The following is a 24,079-nucleotide window of genomic DNA, read 5'->3' on the forward strand; positions in this document are numbered from 1 at the left end:
GTACAGCCTTGGAAATGTTCTAATGCCAATTAAATATATGGCAAACTAAATTATTCAAACGTCCTTAATCAAATTCAAATTCAAATTCAAATCATAAGCAACCTAATTTTAATTCCAGTCTATTATGCACCTATAGGCATTGTAACATGATCATTACATGTCTGCAGAGGGTTTCCTTGAGGTTGATAATTCTGCAAAAGAGTCAGCATTTTCACTTAATGAGTTTTCTTTAAAAGCCTATTGATATATTTTACCCAAGATACCCAGAAACCCTTAGCAACCATCAAAGAGACCCCAAATGTCTGGGATTGGAAGTTTAACAGAAAAAATATCAAGTTTTACCATCAACCAATGATGATATTTCAGCAACTTCCTCACTGTAATATCTAATCAATATGTCTCCATAAATTGCCTGAGTGCCTGAATAAGAATGAATCAGCAGGTTTACTCTGCTGCGCTTGCATTACGGAAGTTAATTGACTCAAATTTGAAAAACTGAACCACTCTTAATGGTGAATGCCTCTTAGTGTAGGCAACTAAACAGATGCTTCCATTTTCATAAAATCGTTCTCTGTAGGCACTATCTAAACCTTCATCTGGGCTTCTGTGAGAAATTTCTATGAGCAGTGAGCTCCTTGGGGGGAAATCAGCAGGATAGCACATTGAGAAACAAATTAGAGGCATTCCTGTGTTTCCCTCACTGAGAAAGCACGCTATGAGGCACACAGGTGGATCCTGGAAGAAACAAGCCTCTGAAATCCTGCCCACTAGGGGGGCAATTTACCATTTTTAACTTCTTTCAAAGGCCTTTACTGTCTCCTTGTGTAACCCCTTATAATCAAGGCCTTTGAGCTTAGTCAGAGAGTCACCCTCACTTGTTAATGGAAGATCAACTACACACTCATTCATAATTGGCTTTTTTTTTTTTATTGAATTCACACAGGGGCACAGGGGGGGGTATATTCTGATCCATATGTGGATTATTTACTTATTTATTATTTTTATGTTTATGGTTATTAAAAGCATATGGAGATTTCAGATAGACTGTACACAGCATACACAACTTAGGACACTCAGGCCACAACAGCTTACCATCAAATGGCAACATATTTTGCATTGTACGGTACTGTGTTTGGTCTGTATGTTTACTTATTATTATCCTTAATGGATCCACCAGCAATTTTTGTAAGATTAAGGTTAATAGTTAAGGTTAAATTTGCATGAAATATTTACTAAAGGTAGGGCTTGGCCCAAGCTCAAAGTAATTACTTAATGGAATTGATCCAGATCTCAGTCTTGATCTGGATTCATGGAAGAAGTCTTTAACTAAATAATACAAATTAGGCAACATCATCTTACTTTGCATGAAAATGCCACAAACCAATTCAAATCTAGACATATTTGCAAATCCAGAGGCTCAATTCATGTATGACATGGAGGAAAAAAAATGTCTGTTTGGGGTATGCGTTCCGCTTTGGTATCAGTAATGCACTGTAACTAGATTACAGTTAGCTAACTGGTTTTCCACTCTTTATGCTTTCACTCCTTATTGATCAAATAGCAATTTAACACAACTTCAGCTGTAAATAAACCCTTATGTGTTTGTTAAACAAATCTCCTCGCTTAACAATGAAATAATGCATGTGCTCGTTTATTTGGTGTATAATGTTCAACCTCCAGATGGCGCCAAAAGCAGGGTTTTTAGTCTTGGTTTCATTAATTCAAGCTAATACTGAAGAAGTCACTTGGAACAGTGAGGAAACGTTTCTCTCATTGAAAACGCTGAACAGAATCAACCTTTTGGGAATTACTTAAAACTAAGGATTACAACAAGGCTGTCCTGTCAGTTTTAAGACCGCCTTTCTGTCAAATTGCAGTTTACAGTTAACACAATTTACAAAAGCAAGATAAATCTGATATTTAATGATAATGAATTAACCTTTAACAGATATTATGATTAATTTGCTTGCTCATTTTGTTTTCTCCATAGTTGGACAGACAACAAGCCTAAAAGTGTCACATAGATATTTCAAACACTGCCATCTGCATCAAAGGGTCCCAGTCCATTAATGTGTGAAGCAACCAGTTAACAACACAGTTTGTAGTCGTGGCAAATAACAATGATTTCTGACTGTGACATTTTAATAACTTATTAATTATTTAAAATCTTTTTTAATTAAAATAAAATGAAAATTATTGAAAGATATTTTATTACCATTAAATAAAACTCACCAACTAAAATGAATCTAGTTAAGCACTTGTTTACATAGGTATAATGATCGGGCTTTAAAAGTAAGCATATTAAAACTTGATTTGAAAAACTTAAAGTTTCATGTAAATTAGCAAATACCTTGTGTGAGTATGTGCATGTGCCTATGTCGTCTTTGTAATTAATTTAATTCTTCCCTTTTAGTTCAAAGGTTCTCAAGCTAAATGATGCAAAATGGTTATTTAGAGAGTGTTACGAAACACTTAAAGATTAGTGAGGTAAATAACAGTATGCTTGTTATTCTATTCTACAGTAGGAGTAACTGCAGAATAACAGTGGAAACAGGCAATACTGAATACTTTCAGTCTTGTTTGGTTATTTCATATCACAGTAATAAAGTGACATAAAATTCTGTAATGTATTATTACTGATACCATTGCTCATTAGTTCTTTGAGCAGGTGAAATAAAAATCCTGCACACCACAGCACAGTAATGTCAGTCAGTCCAGTGTGGCGAGAAATCTAAAATATTGAATGGATTGTGATGAGATTTGGTACAAGTCTTGATGCCCTAAAGAGGATTAGGCCTGAAAGCTTTGGTGATTCCCTCACTTGACTTTATTTTCATAGTGCCACCAACATTTTTCAACTGTGTTGCGCTGGGACAAGACCAGGATAGAACATAAAATAAAAGAACATCTAAGAGTTTAGTGATCAAACAGAGTCAGTAATTGTGACTAAACAGTCAGCACAGTAATTTACTTCAGCAGCATAAAAAAGCTATGAGTTACATGGACAAAACATCAATAAACAGAGCTGATGCCTGCCTTTTGACTGCTACTCACTCAATGTTTTAACAGTTCTTTAAAGAAACGTGTGTAGAAAGCCTGAAAAAATATTCACATTGAGCATGTCAGTATTACATATAAAGCTTTGTTGTTCATTTTCTAATGAAATAGCAAATCTTGCAGTAAAATATCTGGTTGTGGTAACAGCATTTTGTTATACAATGTAGTTTTACTATTTTTTCTAGTATGCAATCATCATAAGGAGTAATCATATTAGAAATTCACTCATATCAAAAAAGCCTGCTATCTGTCTTAAGCCACCTTTTTCTGTTTGAAAATGTAGCATCATGTTCAATTTAGTTAGAGTAATACTGCCAGTGAGGTCTTTTCTTTCTTTCTCTTTCTTTTCTTTTCTGAGGGTCTTTTATCTAAAGGGCTGCAGAGACTGTTTATGTCCACACTAGGACAATTGAAACTGAGTCACACCTGATAAAACGAGAAAATTACAGCAGTTAAGGCTACAAAGCCAATTTTAAATCAAGACTGAAATAGTTAAGAATATCAGCCCCAACAAAACATCATGATAAAAGTGTTTTCTAAATTAATGGAGCTTGACTTTTCACTCTTTGAAGATAAAAATAAAGAACAATAATAAAAAAAAAAAAACAGTACTCTGCTTTGAGACTTTTGTTAGTTGGTTGTAGTTTAGATGGTCTGGGTGTTAAGCCTATTCCCGTGTCACTAAGGGTAGTGTCAAATAAATACCAACGTCATAAATTTAAAATGCACCTTATGTTGTAAAGAAATGTTTCCATAGTTACATTAAAAATAGAGGAGTCTGAAACGAACTAAGAGCAAAGACCACGGTGTTCTCAGTGGTGTGAGCATGCCAGTCATGAGGGGAGTGACTTATAAACACCACTTTAATCTGCCTTTTTGGCTTTCTGTCCAATGGGAGCACATAGTTGTATTAAAATAGATAATATGACGGGCCAAGCTGGGCTGGAGGATAGCACCCGCCAGACAGACCTATATAACAGATTGAGACATGCAGAGGTAATCCAAAAGGGTTTAAATCTCTGCTCATACACGTGATTATCATTTTTTGTCCTCCATTTTTCTGGGTTATTCTGGGCAACTGCATTAGACAAACAAAATTATTTTCTGTCCAGTGAATTTACTGCAAGTCTCTGAAGAGTGCTAAGGTGAAACGAGGGTTCATTATTTAACATTTATCTCACACTCAGGGACAATATTGTGTTGTGAACAGAGAGTCAGCATTAAAAGATATGTATGCAGGTAAGGAGGAAGGAAAAAGACAGTAAATGTCTAACTAAATAGATTATTTGTAATTTTGTATGTGGTACACGGGGCTCTGGAAAAAAAATGTAAAATAAATAAATAAATAAAAGGCAGTCATACCAGCATTCTTCTGTACACATGATCCTTCAACTTCACAGAAAAGAAAAAGACAAATGTACATCTGTGTGGCTGAGTGCCAGCTGTAGCTTTGCGGTCTTACAGTGAGGCAACAAGGCTACGTTTTGTATCAAACTGAAACACCCATTTCTCACAATAGACTTACCGCTTTCGTTATGTAAAAAAAAGCTAAAAGCTGCCAATTTTTTCAACAATAGAATAATTTCAGGTAAAGATCTGCTGGCAGATATAAGATGCTTTTTTAACACTCTAATTCAATAACATTGCAAATAAATCATCGTACATGGATACACACCAGAATTAAATGTAGGCTTTTAATGACATATCACTGAAAAGTCGTTTTTACAAGATATCAAATAATAGACAAACATGTGGATGCTGCATCCTTAGACCTACATCCTTCTCTCATGGCATAATAAAGCTTTGTGCGTAGTGCATCTACACGGTTCAGTTTACACACAAAAAGAGTGCATTATTTGAGTGACACTAATCCGCAGAACTAGATAAAATGACAGAATGAACAGTGCACACACAAACGCCCTTGACCTAAATATTTACAAGATGAAAATGATCAGGTGAGCATTCTCTCTGTCAATGGTGAGAATGTTACTGAGGCACATGTTTTTTTAGCTTGTGTGTGTGTGTGTCTTTAAGGGGTGAGGGTGGGGTGGGATGGCTACAAAAGAAATATATATATAAAAAAAGCTAACTTTTTTCCTGCTGTATATATTTATATAAAAAGCAAAATCAATGCAATTTTTGATTGAACAAAGATTCATCAAATGCAATCACATGCTAACTACATCTGTAAAAAGACTGACAGACCTGAAAAATGTGTTGTTTGAAAAGGGAAAGGATACATTCCTATGTACATTAGGGTTAACTATCAATTCCAAAGCAGCAACCTTGAAACGTTCTAAAAAGTTCTAATGTCCAAAATGTAACAATTGAATTAAGAATAAGAAATTATTTGGCTACTCTACTCCAATAATTTATTGCATGTATCAAAAGCTTTATGGCTATATATGTACATGTTAAAGTCTTACAACCAATGCTGAATTGACAGTCTTTTACCTCAATTGTTAAGCAGAATTAACCAGAATTAGCTTGGCTTATATTGTGTTGGCAAAAGAAAACAAAAGTTAGCACATTAGTACAATAAAGATGATTAAACAAGCACCTGGTACTTTTTAAATATGATAGTTGTGAAATTCTAACTGTGGTCTCAGTCACTACATAAACCTATGAGATTTATAACTGTTTAGTAAATACATGCTTCAAAAAAGAAAAAAAGGAATTGCTTTTTCCAAGTACAAGTCTTTGAAAATAAATGCACAGCAACCAGCAGACAGCTCCACCTACAATCTGCTAACATTATCCCATCCCTGGATCATAAGATATTCATTAGTTAGATAACACAGCCATGTTGGTGCTGAGATGGAACTTTCAACTCTAAAATTAGAAGAGGACTGGCACAAGTGCATCACACTGGCTCCGATTTGCCTTCTTAGGGGGTGTTTAAATAGTAGTGTTGGTTTTTGAGTGTCTCAGTGGAAATCACCAGTGATACAGAAGGACTCAAATTCTATATGAACGCTCCTTTTAATTCTAACTCAGCTTTAAATGAGTTTCATGGTAAACCTGCCACCATCACCTCCATCCCCTCCCCCTCCACCCATGGAAGACCGAGGAACAAAGTCAATAGTTGCAGTGTGTTTAATTTGACCTTTGCTCTGGCTCCAGAAAAACATGAAGACAAAACAGATGGCAACTGAGCTAAGGAACGACAGGAAGCCCATGGTGGTTGCAATGATCAAGGTCTTTGCATCGAATGGGTATGGCTTAGCCATTTGAGCTGAGGAGTTTGCAGCTTGGGTATTTGAAGGTTCTACCAAGCCCTCCTCTGTGACGAAAGACATGTTTCGGTTGCGTGGGAGCCCCTTCACATACAAGCTGACAGTCAGACTGTCATTGCCAGCTGCATTACTTGCCAGGCACTGATACGTGCCACTATCCTGAACTTGGGCAAAACGCACTTCTAAAGTTCCATTTGGTAAAACTCTGATTCTTCCTGTTGGAGAAATCACATTTTTATGGGATGAGATCCAGGTGATAGATGGTGATGGATCCCCATCAGCCTTGCAGGAAAAGAGAACAGTAGTGCCCTCCTCTACTCTTTCCTCTTGCGGCCTACGGTGCATGATGCGAGCAGGGCGGCAGGTAAAAACCCTTGGAAGTTCCTTCTCTAAGAAGTCTTTGAATTCACGCTGTCTTACTGTATCAGGAGAGGAGCAAGTGGGCTGATGTCCATCGAAGTTCAAGCGCACTCTGCGACGAAACACCCAGAGAAGCCGGCAGTCACATGCTAGGGGATTCCCATCTAACCGCAGCACCTGAAGGTTCCCAACAGAATGGAAGGCGCTCTCTTCCAAAGTAGTGAGCTGATTGGATGTCACATTAAGCATGCGAAAATAGGCTAGTCCCCTGAAGGCTCCCGGCTCTATTCGTAGTAGGCTGCCACCTGCTAAGTGTAACTCCTGAAGTCTCAAGAGATCCCCAAGCAGGTTACCTTGGATAACAGTGATGGGGTTATAGGACAGGTCCAGGAAGCGCAGATACACCAGGTGACGAAGTGCAGAATAAGGAACTGCACTTAGGTTACAGCTACTGATAACAAGCGAGGTCAAATTTAGACCAATTAGGCTGTTGCCAGCTATAGTGTCCAGTGCTGGCCAGTTTGTGATCAGGAGGCTGCGCAGGTGTTGCAGTTTACGGAAAGCATTGTTGGGAAGTGTAGAAATGGTGAGGCGTAGCATACGTAGACGTGTCAGGCTCTGGAGCTGGGACAATGCCTCAGTGGGAATTGAGGTCAGGTTGCTACGGTCTAAGTTGAGCTCCTGTAGATTCTGCAGACCAAAGAAAGCACGCTGGGAGATGAAGACCAAGTCATTTTCACTAGCTTCCAGTGTCTGCAGATTTACCATTTCTTTAAAGGTATAGTCCAGAAAGACCAAAATCTCATTTTGGCTCAAATCCAGAAAATTCAGACTGGACAGGCCAGAAAACACCCCAACTGGGATGATCTTGAGGCGGTTATTCTTAAGCCGAAGTGTCCTGAGATTCTGTAGGCCCAGGAAAGCCTCTACCTCAATCATGGAGATTATATTATCACTGAGGTCCAACTCTTGAAGTTTCACAAGGCCAGAAAATTGGCGGCGTCCCACAGTCTTAATCCTGTTGCGGGATAAATCCAAACGTCTGGCATCACTGGGCAAGGCCCCTGGCACTGAATTTAAGTGTTTTCCAGAGCAGATCACTTCTTTGGGCTCAGGTCGACACAGACAGCCTGGAGTACAGCCTCCTGCAGATACGCCCAGTCCAAACTGGAGCAGGATGCTCCACAAGCCCCATCGGACGACTGACTCCACAAACATCTTACGCCCGGCCTGAAAAGAGATGCACATAATTACCTTTTTTAAAAACATTTATAAAGATGTTTTTCTCTATAGGAGCTTAATATTTCTAAGACAGAGTGTAAGCAAAATGTATTTGTATTGAATTCACTGCCCTCACAAGCTTACAATTTAATCAAAACATACCGTTTTAGTTTTGAAGTGCAGATTTTCATAACCAGTGGCAGTCAAGTTGGAGTCAAGCTTAAGTCCACTGATGATTTTCTGTCAACAACATGCCCTTTTGTGTCACCTGAGGATAAAAGAAAATCAGAAAAACCAAGGTTAACTAAGTGAAAAAATGGCAACTCCACAACAGGCTGAGTTGTAAGGCTGAGTAAGTTTCAACATTTATTAGTTGTAAGATCTGTTAACCCCATCCATTTAATCAGCTTAGTGTTCCTAGCAGGACAAACCAAATGGATTAAAAACCACCACAAACACAGCTTTCTCAGAAGGCAACCCAGTCCTGTGAGTTAAATGATTCATTTTGTAGCATCTGGCAACACACAGAATAGTGTCTGAGGCACCAGTGTGCACCTCACATGAGGGGAAGACAACCATTTGACCAGTGTGTTAAACCAATCACTGCCAAAGTGAAAGAAATCAAGAATTCAAGATTGTGTGAATTTTGAGTCCTGCAATCAGTATATTGCATAATTAATTCTGCTTGTCAGTAGGTGCATTGCAACAGCATTTTTACATAAGGAAGTGAACAACAGAAAGTGCCTATTTTTATAGCCAATCTGTTCTAATTACTCACAACTATGAACAGAATATTAATGCAGTCAGTGTTAGAGCTATTGAATCCATCAAGACTTGTGCACAAATATCTTTTGTTTAAATTGTACCTTAATTTGCTCTACGGTGTTGCTTTAGAGTAAAGCACTATAATGATAAACATATTTTCATATAGATGTTTAGAAGACATGATAACACAAAGCAGCCTCCACTGTTGGTACAAATTAAGTAGGAAAATATAACAGCATAAATCTTGTATGAACATATTCTAAAATAATCAGTGAAGAAACTGAGTGATAAGTAAAAGCAACCTCCAAACTTTAGGGAACAGAGTCAAAAAAGAGCCCTGCTGTCTGTAAAATGCTGCAAAGTGAAATATCAGTAAATTACATAATGCTGCTGTCTGGCTTGTCAGTTGAATTTAAGAAAAATGATGAATGTAGAATCTAATATAAATTATGCATCCCTTCTCCAACAACTACCACTAAGACCTGCTAAAATATGAAGAACAAATCTTACCTAACAGACGTTAAAAGAAACAAATCTTAATTCTTAACACTTTTCCACAGCTGCATGAAAACCTCCAAGTCCAGAAGTTGAACTGCTCTCACACAGGATATTTCCTTTCATATAAAAAAAAAAGATACAATACAAAAATAATCCTCCAAATACCAAAGCCAAACTGTGTCTGACCTGCAGCAGCTGCAGCTTACTCTTCACCATCAAACAGTTTCCAGAGTGTGGACCCACCCTCGCTGCAGCCTCTCCTCTGAGTGCCTGAGTTGCCAACAGTCCCAGAGCTCTACAGTCTTTGTCTCATCCTTGTTCTTCATGCAAACAGCTCTTATACTGGCAGGCTGGGAGCGCTGACTCACAAACCCAACACTTGTGCTCTTAGACTCACAGGGCTCCTTTTAGACCAATATATTAGAGTGCAGTCACACAAGAAAGATACCAATAAATGTTGGACCTCAGCCAGGCATAGTTGGTGATTTCCCAGTTTTTACTGACCACAGCTAAAGTCAAATCGGCTGTAAAATGCTACGTTTTATTTCTGGTGTTTGTGAACTATTATTATTATTATTATTATTATTTTGTTTCTGCAGGCTAATTCTTATGCTAATTTTATGTAGTATATGTGATCTCAAGCTCAAGTTCTTCAAATAACTATTAAAAATGGCAAAAAATACATAACATGGTATTAAATTTATATTCTTTAAAAACTGTAAAAAAAAAAAAAACAACCTAAAGAAATGGACCATGAGTAGCAAATATAGTATTTTACAAAACTGTATTGGTTTACTTTGTCCATTGATGGGGTTCACAAGTTAAATATGCTGATACCCCCCCTCCCCTGAGCTAAGTTGTGAGAGACAGAGACTGACAGCTGGGAGATATCCCAGGCCTGTACCCTGTCAGTTGCCGAGACCTTCCAGCCAATCAGCAATTGGTTTCACACCTCCCCTGTGTCTATCTGCACACCATAAAGATACAATCCAGCCAAAGGTCACGACTCCAGAGTTATACCCAGGACTGACCCATCCATCAAATTAGAAAGTGGGAAATAAATGAATTTGTTATTTCTCACCCTGTGTGGATTGTGGTCACATGAGTGTCATGTTACAGTGTTAATTGTTTTAACTATTTTCTATCATACTGAAACACTTGTTGTTTCAATTTCTCATTAGAATGAAAAACATACACAAAAAGCTGTCAGTGCATTTGTCAAAGACTGGCACAAATGGGGAACTGAGGACCCCCTTAAATTTTGTAACCTTCACAAATGAAAATAAATCAGATATTATATCTGTATTTCCAGGAGAACTCCCTGCATTTAAATATGTGTTACTCTGTAGTTGCTCACACATGCACAGTAATCGACTACAGCATGGTTTTATATTGGTTTAAGACACTAAGCTGTCAAGATAAACACAAATACACAAAAATAAAAATACTAAAAGCTTTACTGTTTTTAAAAATTTGAATAGATACAGAGGTATCTATTTTTTTAAATATTACCTTAGCATTTCTTAGTGCTGCAACTTTCAATTTTGTTTTTTGTGCAAATGACTTTCCCTGTCAGTGACTGGGCTTCTTTGACAGTACAGCTGCTGCTGCATGCATGGGGGGATATTCTGGTTGTGTTCCAAATCTACCTTGATCCATGTGTGGCTTTACAGTATGCCACTAAGAAACAATAGGTTATTACAGTCCCAAAGCTACACAGCTAACTGAACGAGATGAAGATGAAAAGAGTTTAGCAGATCATCATATTTTACTACAGTACTGTTTGCAGTTATGCAGGCAAACGAGGGTCAACACACTGCAGAAGACCTCCTACAGGGGGAAATTAGAAAAGAAGACTGAAGATGAGGAGACTATGGGTTAAATTAATCCATTTAATAAAATAAATAAATACAAATCTGTGGTTACCTTTGGGAATACAAAAACAGGTTTAATAGTCTTGCCTACTATAGTTGCAGTTATTTTCATGGATACATTTTTTTCCAAAACAAGCTACCAACTTATTTTAATAGATTTAAAAAATCATTTATTGAAAATCACACTCTGCAAATAACTTATTTTTATTATATTTTGTTTCATTTTTGAATCACAGTGAGTTGTTAATAATAAAACCGTTTCCTGTATTTCTTTTCAGTCTTTCTAAGTGTTTTATTATTTCTGGTTAATTCAATTATATATGTATATTTGTATTTCTTTATTATATATTTTTCTTAGAAATACCCTGCAGTCATTTCTAAGAAGTCACTTCAGGTTCATTTCAGTTTAATTCTGTTTAGTAAGCATGCCGTTTGATCACTGTGAGAACTTGTTCCATCCAGTTCCTGGGATTTGCTTATGTTGCTAGAGTCTGGCAAGATACTGCAGACTCTGATTGACCAATATGAAGCTGCCATTTGATGACCCTGCAAAAACCTTTTTATGCATGAGTCAAAAATATCCACTCTCCTAAAGCCAAGAAGATGCCAGCTCTTACCTAATAACCCCTCACATTGCCAAAATGCAAACAATATCAGTGATGTAACATCTCATCAGACAATTCTTTGGCAGAGTATTTTGGATGGGCTCCAACTGTCGCATAATTGTTCGACATAATTCACCTTCCATACTCTGTTCAGTTTTCCCCTTCCTCTGTTCTTTCATCAGACATAACTCATCAAGCCTCTCAGCTCGGGCTCTTATCACCTTACATCAGTCTGTGTTTAGTTTCCAACCCATGTTAACATTTGGACTTTCTTCTTTGCCCTAGTGTTGCTGCAGGTTCAGTCATTTCTTCACTGTCCGAAGTTGCTGTGTTCTTCCGCAGGAATTAAGATTATAATGATTTAAATTAAAAGTATCATACCATTAATGATTGCTGTGACTACTAAAGTTACTGAGATGGCTTCATGAGTATGGATGTTGTTTGTTTATGCTGATGCCAGAAATGTGAAACACAGCTTAAATGAGACATTTTTGCTGTTCCTCTTATTCATCAAACCTAACATAATCCATGTATTTACTCACTGAAAAGCAATTTGCATCATTACTTTGCTAAAACACTGCCACGAGGAAGAAAGAGGCAATGACTCGCAATTAACCTGAACTCCTCTTGTAGCCTGCACTGTGGTTTCATTAGCTTTAAGGGACGTCTTTCTGAAACTCAGCCCTTTAAAGTTCCACCTTAGCTGAGTTCTTTAATATTCGATCGCTTTGTCACCAAAGGACTTCAAGCAAAATGTGAAGAATTGTGACAGACAGAATCCAATTACTGAGATGAAAAGAAAAGTTCTTTTAGCAACAGGTGCATGGAACAGGAACATGAGCTCACATGGGCCACAGGATGACAGTTTGGCAGTATCCACTCCACTGAATTTGGATGCCCCAAGCTTGAATCCCTGCGCCAAGCAGCCCCATCTGACACAGAATGCACAGTCTGAGCCCGGTTGAGTTTTCTGACACTTGTCAAAGGGCTATTTTTAGCTTGTCACAGTGAGAAAGACAAGAGCCTGGCTCAAATCCCCAATTAAAAAGACTGGAACAGAACAACAGTGCAGGGATCACAGAGCATGAATTTGTGTCTTCTCTGTGTGGGTGTGCGCACTCAAGTTGTTAAAAGCACGTTTGACGGGGGAGATGGTGGAGCTGTGCGTTTCCATTTTTTTTAAGGGTTTCTGGCACCTGCTACAATGTGACGGCCCCTGAGACCTCCTGCATGCAAGCAGCAAATATTAAAGGGTTTACTGGCAGAACAGCTGTTCAGTGCATAGAAAGAAAACACAAGTCTCCTGGTCTTTCCCCTTTGGGTGTATCTGAGGAAGTCTTTGTAAACAAGCTCATGTCAGGAGGCACATCTATAAAGAAAATATCTGAAATACAAGTGTAAAAGCTCAGAGAAAAACTGAATCACTAAAGGAGCTACTGTTGCAAAAGTACCGACTATAGTTTTACCCCATTGAGAGCAGGGTCACACATTTGGTCACTAACTTATGCTAATAAGTGAAATCTTGTTGAAACCAACAAAAACAAAGATTCAAAATAATTTGAATTTATAAAAAATCTTGATCCCAAGGTTGCCAAAGAGTATGATGGACTAAAAATATTGCAGAGATCTATCGATCTGGTGTTCAGATGTAGAAAATGCAGAATCTTGTAGCCGAAACACGTTGCACACTTGATGGAAAAAATGGCCCCAAGTGTGAAAAAACTCAAGATTTATTTTATTAAACTTCTGAACTGAGCTAATTTTAATTAATAAACTTGCAAAATCTATCCTGCAAAATATAACGAAAGGCAATTTGGTAAAAAGGCCTAGTTTAAAAGCATTAACATTTGTTGAAGTCCTTTGTGTGCCTTATTGTGCAGTTGTTTAAACCTGCTGATTAGCCTGCTGTACTGAGTTTAGTGTCTCACAGTGATGTAAAGTTTCAGGATGCTATTCTGGAACACGGATGTTCTTTTCTTAATGCTTCTTAGTGAGAAGGAGGAAATTAAAAAGGTTTTTAGCTGGGTGACAGGATTCTTTAGTATTCTAAATACGCCTACACTCTGAGATTTTAGCAATCCTATAAATTAAATGGACACTGTGAGACGTCATACACTACTCCCAGACATCAAGCTTAGTGCACACAAACTGTTGGATGATAAGAAATGAATTGCAGCGCACTTTCCTCCATTATTTGTTTGTATACTGTCATACGACTGGAGCATACAAAACACTCTACTTTTAAATGTGCTGTATAAATTTAACTCAGTTTTCTTCTCCAATGAAATCTCTGAGAATTTTTTAACAAATAAATATATAACACATAAAAGGCAAAAGACAAGGTGAATTGATCACTTGTATACAAAGAGATGAAAGAAGCAAAAACATAATTTATGCATCATTTATAGTGCTGTACTCAGGGGTTAAAATGCAGAGGGATGATCTGGAACTGTGGTTTTGGATTTTTTTTTTGGATATTTATAAGTTGTGGTTGTAATACTTCAGCACCTACAGAAGAGAAGCTAGCACAAAGGCAGAAACATTTTTTAAGTGGCAAGCAATTTCAAATGCAATATTTTTATAAGCTCAAAAAATGTCACTAACTGTTTGTGCAGTGTGCAGTTTGTCACACAATGTGTCTGCTATCTGAAGGCACACTAATGCATTTTCCAAGGACAGAAAAGAGTACAGGATAACGTCATTGAGAAAAATGTAAGAAAGACAAGATGGGGAGAAAGAAGAGCAGTTATACTTAGCAAAGGACTTACATGTAATGCCCTAATTTTTTAAAATTGATATTGGATCTGATATAATGTGAAGTTATGTTTTTTCATGTTGTGAAACATTTTGCGAAACAACCTGAGGTACACTAACTTTGTGTTTTATCTAAAGGTTACATGAAAACACAATGCATTTTAAAATAGGGCAAACAGATTAGCATGCCTTACTGTTCTGAATTTAAAGTAAAGCACTGTGTACTGTACAACACAGTTATGCCATCCAATACTGAACTTTCTTACAGTATAACAGAGCCACAAACACAATATTGACACTATTCTTTTACATTGTCATCATTCATCGAGGACATCACAAAATTGCATAATGTTAACACAGCATAACGCTCTGAGTTCTTGCATCTAGGCCACGCTATACTATGAATTTGTACGGTATTATTCAAGTACATACATGTTTCATTTTATTACTTTTTTCTCCTTGGTCTTAAAAACAAAAAGTTATAAAAAGGCTTAAAAGATGTTTGATATTAAAAGACTTAAATTTGGTGCTCCATAAAAAAATTCTGTTTAATGTCTTTGTGTATTTATAATGATGCTCGCAAACAAGCTTATAATGGCCATAAAATATATGCCAATGGATGTATTTTACATCAGCTAAACATTAGCAAGCTTGGCTCAGTAGCTTTGTAAATTGTATATAAACTCAACAGCATTGTGTATCTTCTAAAGAAACTAAAGTTGCTGTTGGCCGCACAACTGGTTTATGAATACTGTCCAAATAGGAGAAACCTTACACGATTATTTATTGGCTGCAGTTAGCAGCCTATCGGAGAGTCGAAGAGCAACACGTGGGTTTATAAACAGCTCCAACGGAAATGTTAAAGATATACATAACAGATGCAAAATGAAATATGGTTCATATTTTCTCACAGTTCTTTAGGTTTAAAATTACTATTAATACTACAATCATGTAGCTACTATCTATCTATATCTATATAGATATATAGATATATATATAATTTGCGGGACTTAAGATATGTTGTGCAAATTTTAATGAATGAAACAATAATGGGCAGTTACATATCAGGTGCCAGGTGTTGTTACGTAATCCAGTTTGTGATGGTAGAATCTAATCTTCACATAATTCATGTCTACATTACGCAATCTCTGCATTCATTGCCAACATTTTACAAACTGTGTGGAGCACATGCAAGACATTTCTAATTTGATCACCTTCTAAAATGCTGGGAGGAAAGCAAAGACCTGTGAATATATGAGTATAGCAAAGGAGGATTGTTCTTGCCTGGTTGCATGTTTGAAATTGACACGTCCAACTGAGATAAAGAAGAATGTATCTCAGTATGGTTATAAGCTTTTGCTTGGGACAAATAGGACTGTATAAATTGTTTGCCAAAGATCACTGATTGATTTATGAAGCTAATTTTAACATGGTAAAGATTTTTCTCAAGAACAAACTCCATTATCGCCCATCATAACAGTGTCCAAATTTTTAAAAGCTCTTGGTTATAAATAATTAGCGTGTGTCTCTGTGCCTCTGTCTTCAAGAGTTGTGTATTTTTTTCTGTTTCTATTATCTCTTGGTGTATGCATGTCACTATCATTGATTTTGCCAAGAGAAAAAAAGACAGAACAAAGAACAGACACATTAAGTATGGTGTGATTGAATATTGGTGTGATTACCAATTTAATGTGTGGTGGAACTGGGTCACAGTGACAGATTCACTCACATCAGCCTTGTTCCAGACTGTGTGTTGGGTAAAGCACTTTGCTGTAATTCCTCATTCCGACAAGGAGAGAGTTAAGACTCTGTGCAACGTCATGCAAAGTGCACCGTCTGCAATATTAATAATAGCACAAATAAATGAGGGAAGGGAATTAGATTCAGCGCAGCACCCTATGTGATGTGACAAATGAGGTCATCTCAGCTAACTGATATGATGCACTGGATCCATCATTATACAACAAAGAGATAATGGGAGGTCACACATTAATAGGGAGCTGAGGGCTCTTAACCTGCAACAGATCATAGATAAAAAAACTCAATAATTCAGGACAACTTACATACCGAGTGCAGAATATAGCTGCAATCAGAACAGCAGAATGGGTCTTAAACTGCTTATTGAGAGATTATGTTTCTATAGTGATGAAAGACAAAAGACAGGAGAACTACCTGGATCCTACACAATTCCAATGAATTAAAGATTACCAGCAAAAGTAACGTGCAAAGAAAATTATAAAAAAAACAACAAAATACTTTAACACATTAGGCTACACATTAAAGAGAAAACTAATGTGTGAGGTAAAAAGAAGAAATATAAAGTATGAAATAAAGAAATACTGAAAAGAACCAAGGGAAGAGAAAATAGTAGAAATAAGTAACAGTAGGAGAAAAGAATGATCAAGAAGAATCTGGGAAAGGAAAACAATTAAGAGGTAAAATAGCTAAAAGGCCAAAATTGAGAAAATTGAGAACTGAAAACTAGAAAACAAATGAAATTTAAAAGTCCTTAAAAAATGTCTTAAAAAGACATTTCTGATCACATTTCCCGATATAATATTTTTTTTAATCTAAAATAAGCCAAATTATAAAATCACTACAAACACCAAAGACAGAATGAACTTTTACTTCACAGAAATCCACCAACTCCATAATCTTCCCTTTTATGCAGGTTGAGCTTTTCTCTTTTAGAAGACCTAATGCTAATGCTAATCTGATAGCAGCCAAGGCTGCTACCACAAGCCTGCCTAGACAGTCTTAGCAACACAAAAGCAAACGGAAACAAATCAATGCTATTCAGAAAGTGACTTAGTCCCAGTCTCACCAGAAAAAAGGGAAAGAAAAAAAAACTTGGTCAAGTCCCCTTTCTTATTAATTTCATAAAATGGGGGTTTATTGTCAGTGCCTTGAGTGGGACTCTTCATCATCGTCAATGACGAATTGGACATAATGAATATTTATGAACATGGTAGAATTTTGCCATCCAACTTCTGCATAATTTTTGTCCTAAATCTGTCCAAAGAGAACAAAAGTAAGAAAAAATACAAATTGACTGAGAAGAAAAAACTTTGGACCATAACATTTTTATGCAAACTGGAGATGGTCGAGTAGAAGACCCACATAGATTTGAGATGGAATGACCCAAATTGTCTGATAAAGTTCTGATAAGAACTGCACTGCTAAATTCGAGACAGTATTCTTTTAAAGAGCTTGGTGATTTGAACAGCGTACAACACGCTCTGTCATTAGATCTTCCACCAAAACACAGTGAAGACGTCTTGATGGAGTAACAACATTAAATAATACGGCTTTTTCTTTTTCTGAAAGAGGGAAATTTTAGGTCTAATATACATAGTTTTATATTTTTACATTGAGAAGCAATCAATTACACCATGTAGATGGAAAGAAATACTACAATGTGAGGCCCAGCAGTAGCCATGAATGTGACAAGAAGGACATAAACTTTTGACTACTCCAGTTCACAATACTGTATTAATTACTTTTAATTATTTCTTTGAAAATTTCTGATCGGCCACTCCATCTAGTTCTCTATTTGTTTATTTTTTGACCTAGAGCAAATATTGTCCAGCCTTTATGACTATGGCTAAATGGGGTCAGAAAAAGGACCCGGTTGATGGCCTGAAGACGTTTGCTTTTTTAAATCTTCCTAGTGGACAGGAAGTGATATTTTCAATAGCGGATAAAGCGAATAAAGATAGGGTAGGTTACTAAGAAGTTGAGTTTGCTTCAGAAAAACTAGTTCATGTTTAATGTAGCCCAAATTCTAAAGCCTAAACCCTTTACACGTGTTCACAATGTCTGCACTAAAAGGAGGAGCAAAAGCCCTGAGGTCACAGCCTTATTTATACTAACTGCATCAAACTGGATTCTCTTTATCTCTTCACAGACTGTTTTCTGTGTGCCTTTGTAGACTTGATTCAATGAATAATACAAATGAGGAAGTGCTTTTGAACAGCATGTCCTTGTAGACATTCATGAAATTGCACTCAGTTATACATACAAAAACTGATGAAAGTAGTTGTGTGAATGACAACAAAACACAGCTTGATCGAGAAGCTTGAGACCTACTGTGGTTTCAATCTGTTTATGACATATCGAGCTTCCAGTAACCACAACAATGGTTTGAAGCATGCTAACTTTCAGCTCTGCATGTTTGATTTGGCAGAGTTTTAGGTTGGATGACCTTCCTGCTGCAACACCCAAAGGGGATTTATGTCCTTGTCTGGAATTAAACTAGCAACTGTGTTACCATCACACTATACATTATTTTTTCTGAAGTGAGGTGCTTTGAATGGCCCCAGTATATGACTCAACAACTACTTGATGATAAAATTAAGCACACTCACTGACTGACAACCAGTAGAATTAAGTAGATCAAAAAAACATCAGAGTCATAAAAATACACAAACAGAATAAGAGTAACATACTGTAACATGCACCTTTTGATTTTCTCTTTCCTTGCCCTCACAATATCTTACCCTGAAGGAGACAATCCTGGACGCTTACCATAGAAAAGCTTAGGAAGTGCCTATGCTTTACTCTTTGTTGGACGTTGGGTTAGTCTTCACATGTGAAATGGGTTAATGGCTTACAGATGAATAAAATAATAGAATAAACCGGAAAGGACACATGCATCATGAAAATGGAAACACAACCTAGAAAAACATGTAGCATGAAAGAAATCCTCTATTACATATTTTTTTTCTTTTTCATGGCCAAACAACACAAGACTGCTGCTAACACAAGCAATGGGCCAGTGGCTTTCAAGTCTTTACTCAAGCCCTGACTACATTCCTCCAGTGGCAGTAAACATCTGATGTTTCTGTTCATCTACAAAAGGACTTCAAATGACTATGTGGCCTGAATAGTGAGTGTTGTGTACTGTGAGTTCAAATGTGCTGTGCAGATTCTGCCCTGGATACAGTACACGAGTCGTTTTCATGTGCAATCCCTCCAAAACCAGGATAAGTTAAGACTGATGAAAAGGCAAACCGCACATGGCCTTATGTGAAAATTAAGAGATTTAGCTTTTGCACAAAAAGGAAGGGGGGGGGGGCAGAAGTACTAAATGGAACTGTGATGTTAATCTCATAGCTGTTAAGATTGAAACTGCGGCTGGGGAAATGAGGATGCATTGTTCCAGGCTAAAATATACCTTCTCCCAGACAGCTCTTTGGCGGAGCCTGGTATTAAGAAGCTGCTGTTGGAAAGAAGTCAAAGCTGCAGTGAAGTAATCTCCCACCTACATGTCTCCTTTTTTTCCTCATGTGATGGGTTTATATGGAAATGTGTGTCATTTTGAAGTATTGTAAAGTATTCTTTTTAAGCTGTCTTCACGGATGCTGAACGGAAAAGTTTGCTTGTAATTAACCATACAAGTTAGGAAAACACAAGTTCCATAAATACATGAGCAAAAGTTGTGCTATATAGTAAATCAAATCAAAATTCACAAAAGTGCCCAATTTAATCTGTGCCTTTACAGTATGTAAGGCCAAGAATTCCCTCATAATACATGCGTAAAAGAGTTTTTGAACTACAGATTAGTTTTAAATAGTCTGTCTGTCTATCTATCTATTCCAGATATCATGTCAAGGCACCATGTCTCAAATCACCCTCTGACCTCTGTATGATTTCTGTTCCTATATATGTTGTTTTACTGTTTCACTGTTTTTCAGATTACCCCATGATCAGTCAGTGCCTGTCTCTGTGCGATATGTGAGGAAATAATAAAGGGCTATAGGTGATGTGATGCTCTTGTTACAGCGTAAAGGTCTCTCTTGTCCTCTGTCACCAATGTCGCATAAAAATATACAGTGTTACAGTTTCAAAGATCCTCTAAAACCATCATTTATTCGATTTGACGCACACTGATGGATCTAAAATCCATCTAAAAAGATATGGGTCAAATCTGCTCAAAAACAAGGAAAATGTAGAAAAAATGTATAAGAGCAATACGACAGTAAACAATTAGACTATTTTTTGACTATGTCAAAATGTGTCAAATTTGGCCCAAACAGTGTGTTAGGATTAATACAAACCTAATATTATACAACAGCTTGCTTTTTCTTTGTAAAGATTTTTTTCTCTTTCTACAGAATATTTATTTCCACAAATGTTTTAGGTTCAAGCTGCCAAATAACAGCTAAACATGTTTTTTTTTAATAATGTAGACAGCACACTCTAATTAAGCAAAACCTTGTCTAAAATCTCTACCTCAGAAAACAAGTGGGATGGTTGACAGTGTTGACAGTTGAAGAGAAAGTATGTTTTAATTTAAATTTATAATAATTTCAGTCTTCATGTGAGTCATATATATATATATATATATAACTGAAGGGGTGATGATATTTCTTTCCACCAAAGAGCCAACTACACTATTTATCTGGCCAAGCTCTTCAAGATCATTTCTTTGGCAGGTATAAAATGAATGTCTGGATTCTACCTGGGAGCATATAGAAAGCACACCAAAGCTGATTATACTCCACTTAATTTTACCTACTTTGACCTAAAGTGGGATCTGAAACTCAAATTCAAAGGTTCTGAGTTTCCCACAGTACAAAAAAGCCCTTAATATTCATCATCAAAGTTTTGTTTTAACATTAAAACAAAGGAGAAACATTTCATTCTTTATGATATCATGCAAGCAATAATACAGATAAATGTATAAACTCACCACAACATTAGCATGCAAACTCACTGTCTAACCAACATACCTCAAGACCCAGCTGCATATATCTGCCACTGAAGCTGTGCAATAAAAGTGAAAAACAATTAAAAACTTGTCTTGTACTTCTTTGCCTAAGGCTCCAATCAACTGAGGTCTGGAGTGGCTGCCCAATATAACAGTCCAGATAAATCAGTTTCTAACAAGGAGACTGACATACTTCCTGTGCATAAAATGCCCTCTGATTAAATTGCCATTTGGCAGAATCCCAAGTGTCAAATCCTTGGTTCTCCCTTGATGGTGATCTGCTCCTCCTGAGCCACAACCAATATGATGTGTGTCCTCATTATGACAGGAGGGGGGGACAAAGAGTTGGCTGCTGGTCTGAGTTCATATCTGTACCTTCACTGAAATGTGGATCCTGACTACAGGTGAGGTGATGATCATATCTTTAATAATAGCAAACTGACAAACATACCTTTCAGCGACAGTACTGAAAATACTGTGGCGTATACTACAAAGTAGTATAGAACATAAAGACAAACGGAGGGACTTGCACTGTCCCAGGGGAAATGAGGCTGCAGTTACAGCTGTCAGTAATCCTGCCTAAATGCTGTTAAAACACAGTCTGCTGTGGCCCTTTTTTAGGTTTATGGAACAAACTATCCTGAGGATTACTGTTCCCATGGACACTCTAACTCCACAACACAAACAACAACAACAAGAAACAAGCAGACCTCTAGAAAAAACTTGGCTGAACATTAAAGTGACATTAAAGGTATGTTTTTCTTTGTGGTTTCAAGTAATAAAAGAAATAAACGCATACAGGAAAAAAAGGAATAATAGCATGAATATAGGTCAGTGTTTAAACTCAGCCCTGGCAATCTCCAGACAACTCACAATAAATGGCACAAAAGTTCTTCACATTATAACTGTTATGATATTTTTACTATCTGTTTTGCAATTCTACAGACTTGGTTTGGACTAAATGTTATAGAAACACGGAGTAGGCTACAAATACATAAATAATGTAAATGTTTGGTTCTTTTTTTTTTTTTCAATTTTGTTTAAGTTCTCCCAGAACTGCGACTAGTGGTAAGAATGCGAACTTTAGCGATTCCACATAAAAAATAAAATATAAAGTAAACACTGGCTCGTTTTAGAGTAACCTACCCTAAGATGAAGACCAAACCTAAGCTCAACTCATGCTTTAAATAAATATAGTGTGGCCTATTTCTGTTATGACTGGTTCATGGAACCCTACAAAGTAGTTTGTAGGAAAATAAAGAAACTCACCTGAATCATCGCATTAAAGCCTTCAGCGCTTAAACTCTCACTGCCCATCTCCCACAGAAAGGCGTACTCATCTCTGTTAAGGACGGTTTTCCTCTCCCTCCTCTCCCTTTTCGGTTGGTCTACATTCAGCCAGACTTTTCCAACATCTGTCACGCTAGAGTCGCGCAATTTACTTCGCCCTCCTTCTTCATTAATTTCCTTTTCCAACTGCCGAATACCTCCGGGAGTTTTCCAATAATTGCGCTACTAAAGTAATTTAGGTCGGCTGTGTCTCTGTCTGTGTTGTTGTGAGTGGTTGATTCTGTGGAGAAGCTCCTGCGCTCAAACCGCGGTACTACTGATGCTGCGCTCTCCGCATCTCCATCCCTCTGCTCAGCTCACGGAGCAAAAGTCACACAGATTTAAGGCTGGAGCGGTGCCATGCGTCGGAGCTGCAAATCCGCACGTAACGAAGAATGAGTCTATTAGTCCTCAACCTTTTACGTGCGCTACTGCTCCCTGTCTATAACAACGACTCAAAAATACATCTATAAATAGAAATTAATATATCACTATAATGATATATTTTGTATATGAGGTCATCTGATTCAGATTGAAACTCAATGTAATAACGAAATAAGTTAAGTCTTGAAACCAAGAGTACTACATTTATCCTAAACTTGTACCTGCTCATATCTACATGGTCAAAGTTTTGTCATGAGTCTGAAGTGCTAAAAAGAACATAAAAAACAAGATAGGAAAACAGAAAATGCAGTCACATTTCTGTAATAGAGAAATTTTAGCCTTCTGAGAGTGTCATGGGTTAAAATTGATTATCAGAATGTTTTTATTAAGTTAGGGTGTTCTGCTGGGTTATACTTAGACCCTTTTTAGTCTCAACATTACAGACAAATCAACAAAATATCCCCGAGGACCTGGCAGAGTGAAGCTACTATGCATGCATACTGAACTACTTCAAAGTGTTTTCTTAATTAAATAATTTGGGTGTAACACAATGCAAAGCTGATATCTATATTTCAGTGCTACCATGGTACATGGATATTAATGCACATTACCTATATAAGCATATACCTCTCTCTGTACAGTTTAACCTATATCTGTATTTATTGTTGGCTTGGAGGACAAATTGGATTTGGAATTTTGGCTAATGTAAACACTTTTCATTTCAAGGAGATTTGTTTAGGTTCAGTTATTTGAAAAAGTGGTCAAGGGAAGTTTTATGGTCTATTTGATCATCTGACAGTTCTTGTCTCCAGTCCTGTCAGGCTCTTCACTAACAGTGTTGCAGTGTATTAAGTTTTTATGCACCATACAATTAGTTAAACCTACTTTATCCTCTGTAGGGTTTCAAGTGGGGAGTGGAGCCTATTAAAATACCTGCCTGACTCTCTTTGCATCAGAACCTGGGACCTTGACAGCTCAACAGTATTAGTTATTCATTTATTTGGTGTTTCTGCTTTTAACCAGTTAAAATACATGGAAATACAATTTAAGACTTCTTACTTTCATTGAAATAAAAAAAAAAAAACAATACAGTGCTTTACTAAGACCACAGCTGTACTCACAACAGGTTGATGTGAATAAAAGCAGCTTTCTGTCACAAAAGTAACTGTTAGAACACATCCAGGGTGATAGAGATGTGCAAATAATAATAATATGGGTGGAAAAATCCCCAAGCTGTCAGCTCTGAGGGGATTTGTGATTTTTTTTTTTCCTTTTTTTTTTATC

The 24,079-nt window shown here is 37.0% G+C and overlaps 1 protein-coding gene across 4 annotated transcripts; it reads right to left on the minus strand.

Moving 5' to 3' along the window:
- Positions 1-33: 33 nt before the first annotated feature.
- lingo4b (leucine rich repeat and Ig domain containing 4b) lies at positions 34-22,840 on the minus strand. Of its 4 annotated transcripts, none has more exons than XM_040030619.1 (3): positions 22,352-22,840; positions 8,037-8,142; positions 34-7,883 (listed from the first exon to the last, which is right to left on the minus strand). In XM_040030619.1, the coding sequence occupies exon 3, from the start codon at positions 7,869-7,871 to the stop codon at positions 6,057-6,059; it is 1,815 nt and encodes a 604-aa protein (XP_039886553.1). In that variant the 5' UTR covers positions 7,872-7,883; positions 8,037-8,142; positions 22,352-22,840; the 3' UTR covers positions 34-6,056. The 4 variants fall into 4 exon arrangements, with proteins under 4 accessions (XP_039886553.1, XP_039886557.1, XP_039886554.1 ...); XM_040030623.1 differs by lacking the exon at positions 22,352-22,840 and adding an exon at positions 21,105-22,333; XM_040030620.1 differs by lacking the exon at positions 22,352-22,840 and adding an exon at positions 9,324-9,651.
- Between the last annotated feature and the right edge of the window lie 1,239 nt (positions 22,841-24,079).

The sequence above is a fragment of the Simochromis diagramma genome, unplaced genomic scaffold (assembly GCF_900408965.1).
Source record: "Simochromis diagramma unplaced genomic scaffold, fSimDia1.1 OVJJ01000361.1, whole genome shotgun sequence".
In the NCBI taxonomy this organism is placed as follows: domain Eukaryota; kingdom Metazoa; phylum Chordata; class Actinopteri; order Cichliformes; family Cichlidae; genus Simochromis; species Simochromis diagramma.

What these genes read in the sequence shown, in the direction of transcription:
- lingo4b (XM_040030619.1), bottom strand. Translation starts at nt 7,871, where the DNA reads ATGTTTGTGGAGTCAGTCGTCCGATGGGGCTTGTGGAGCATCCTGCTC.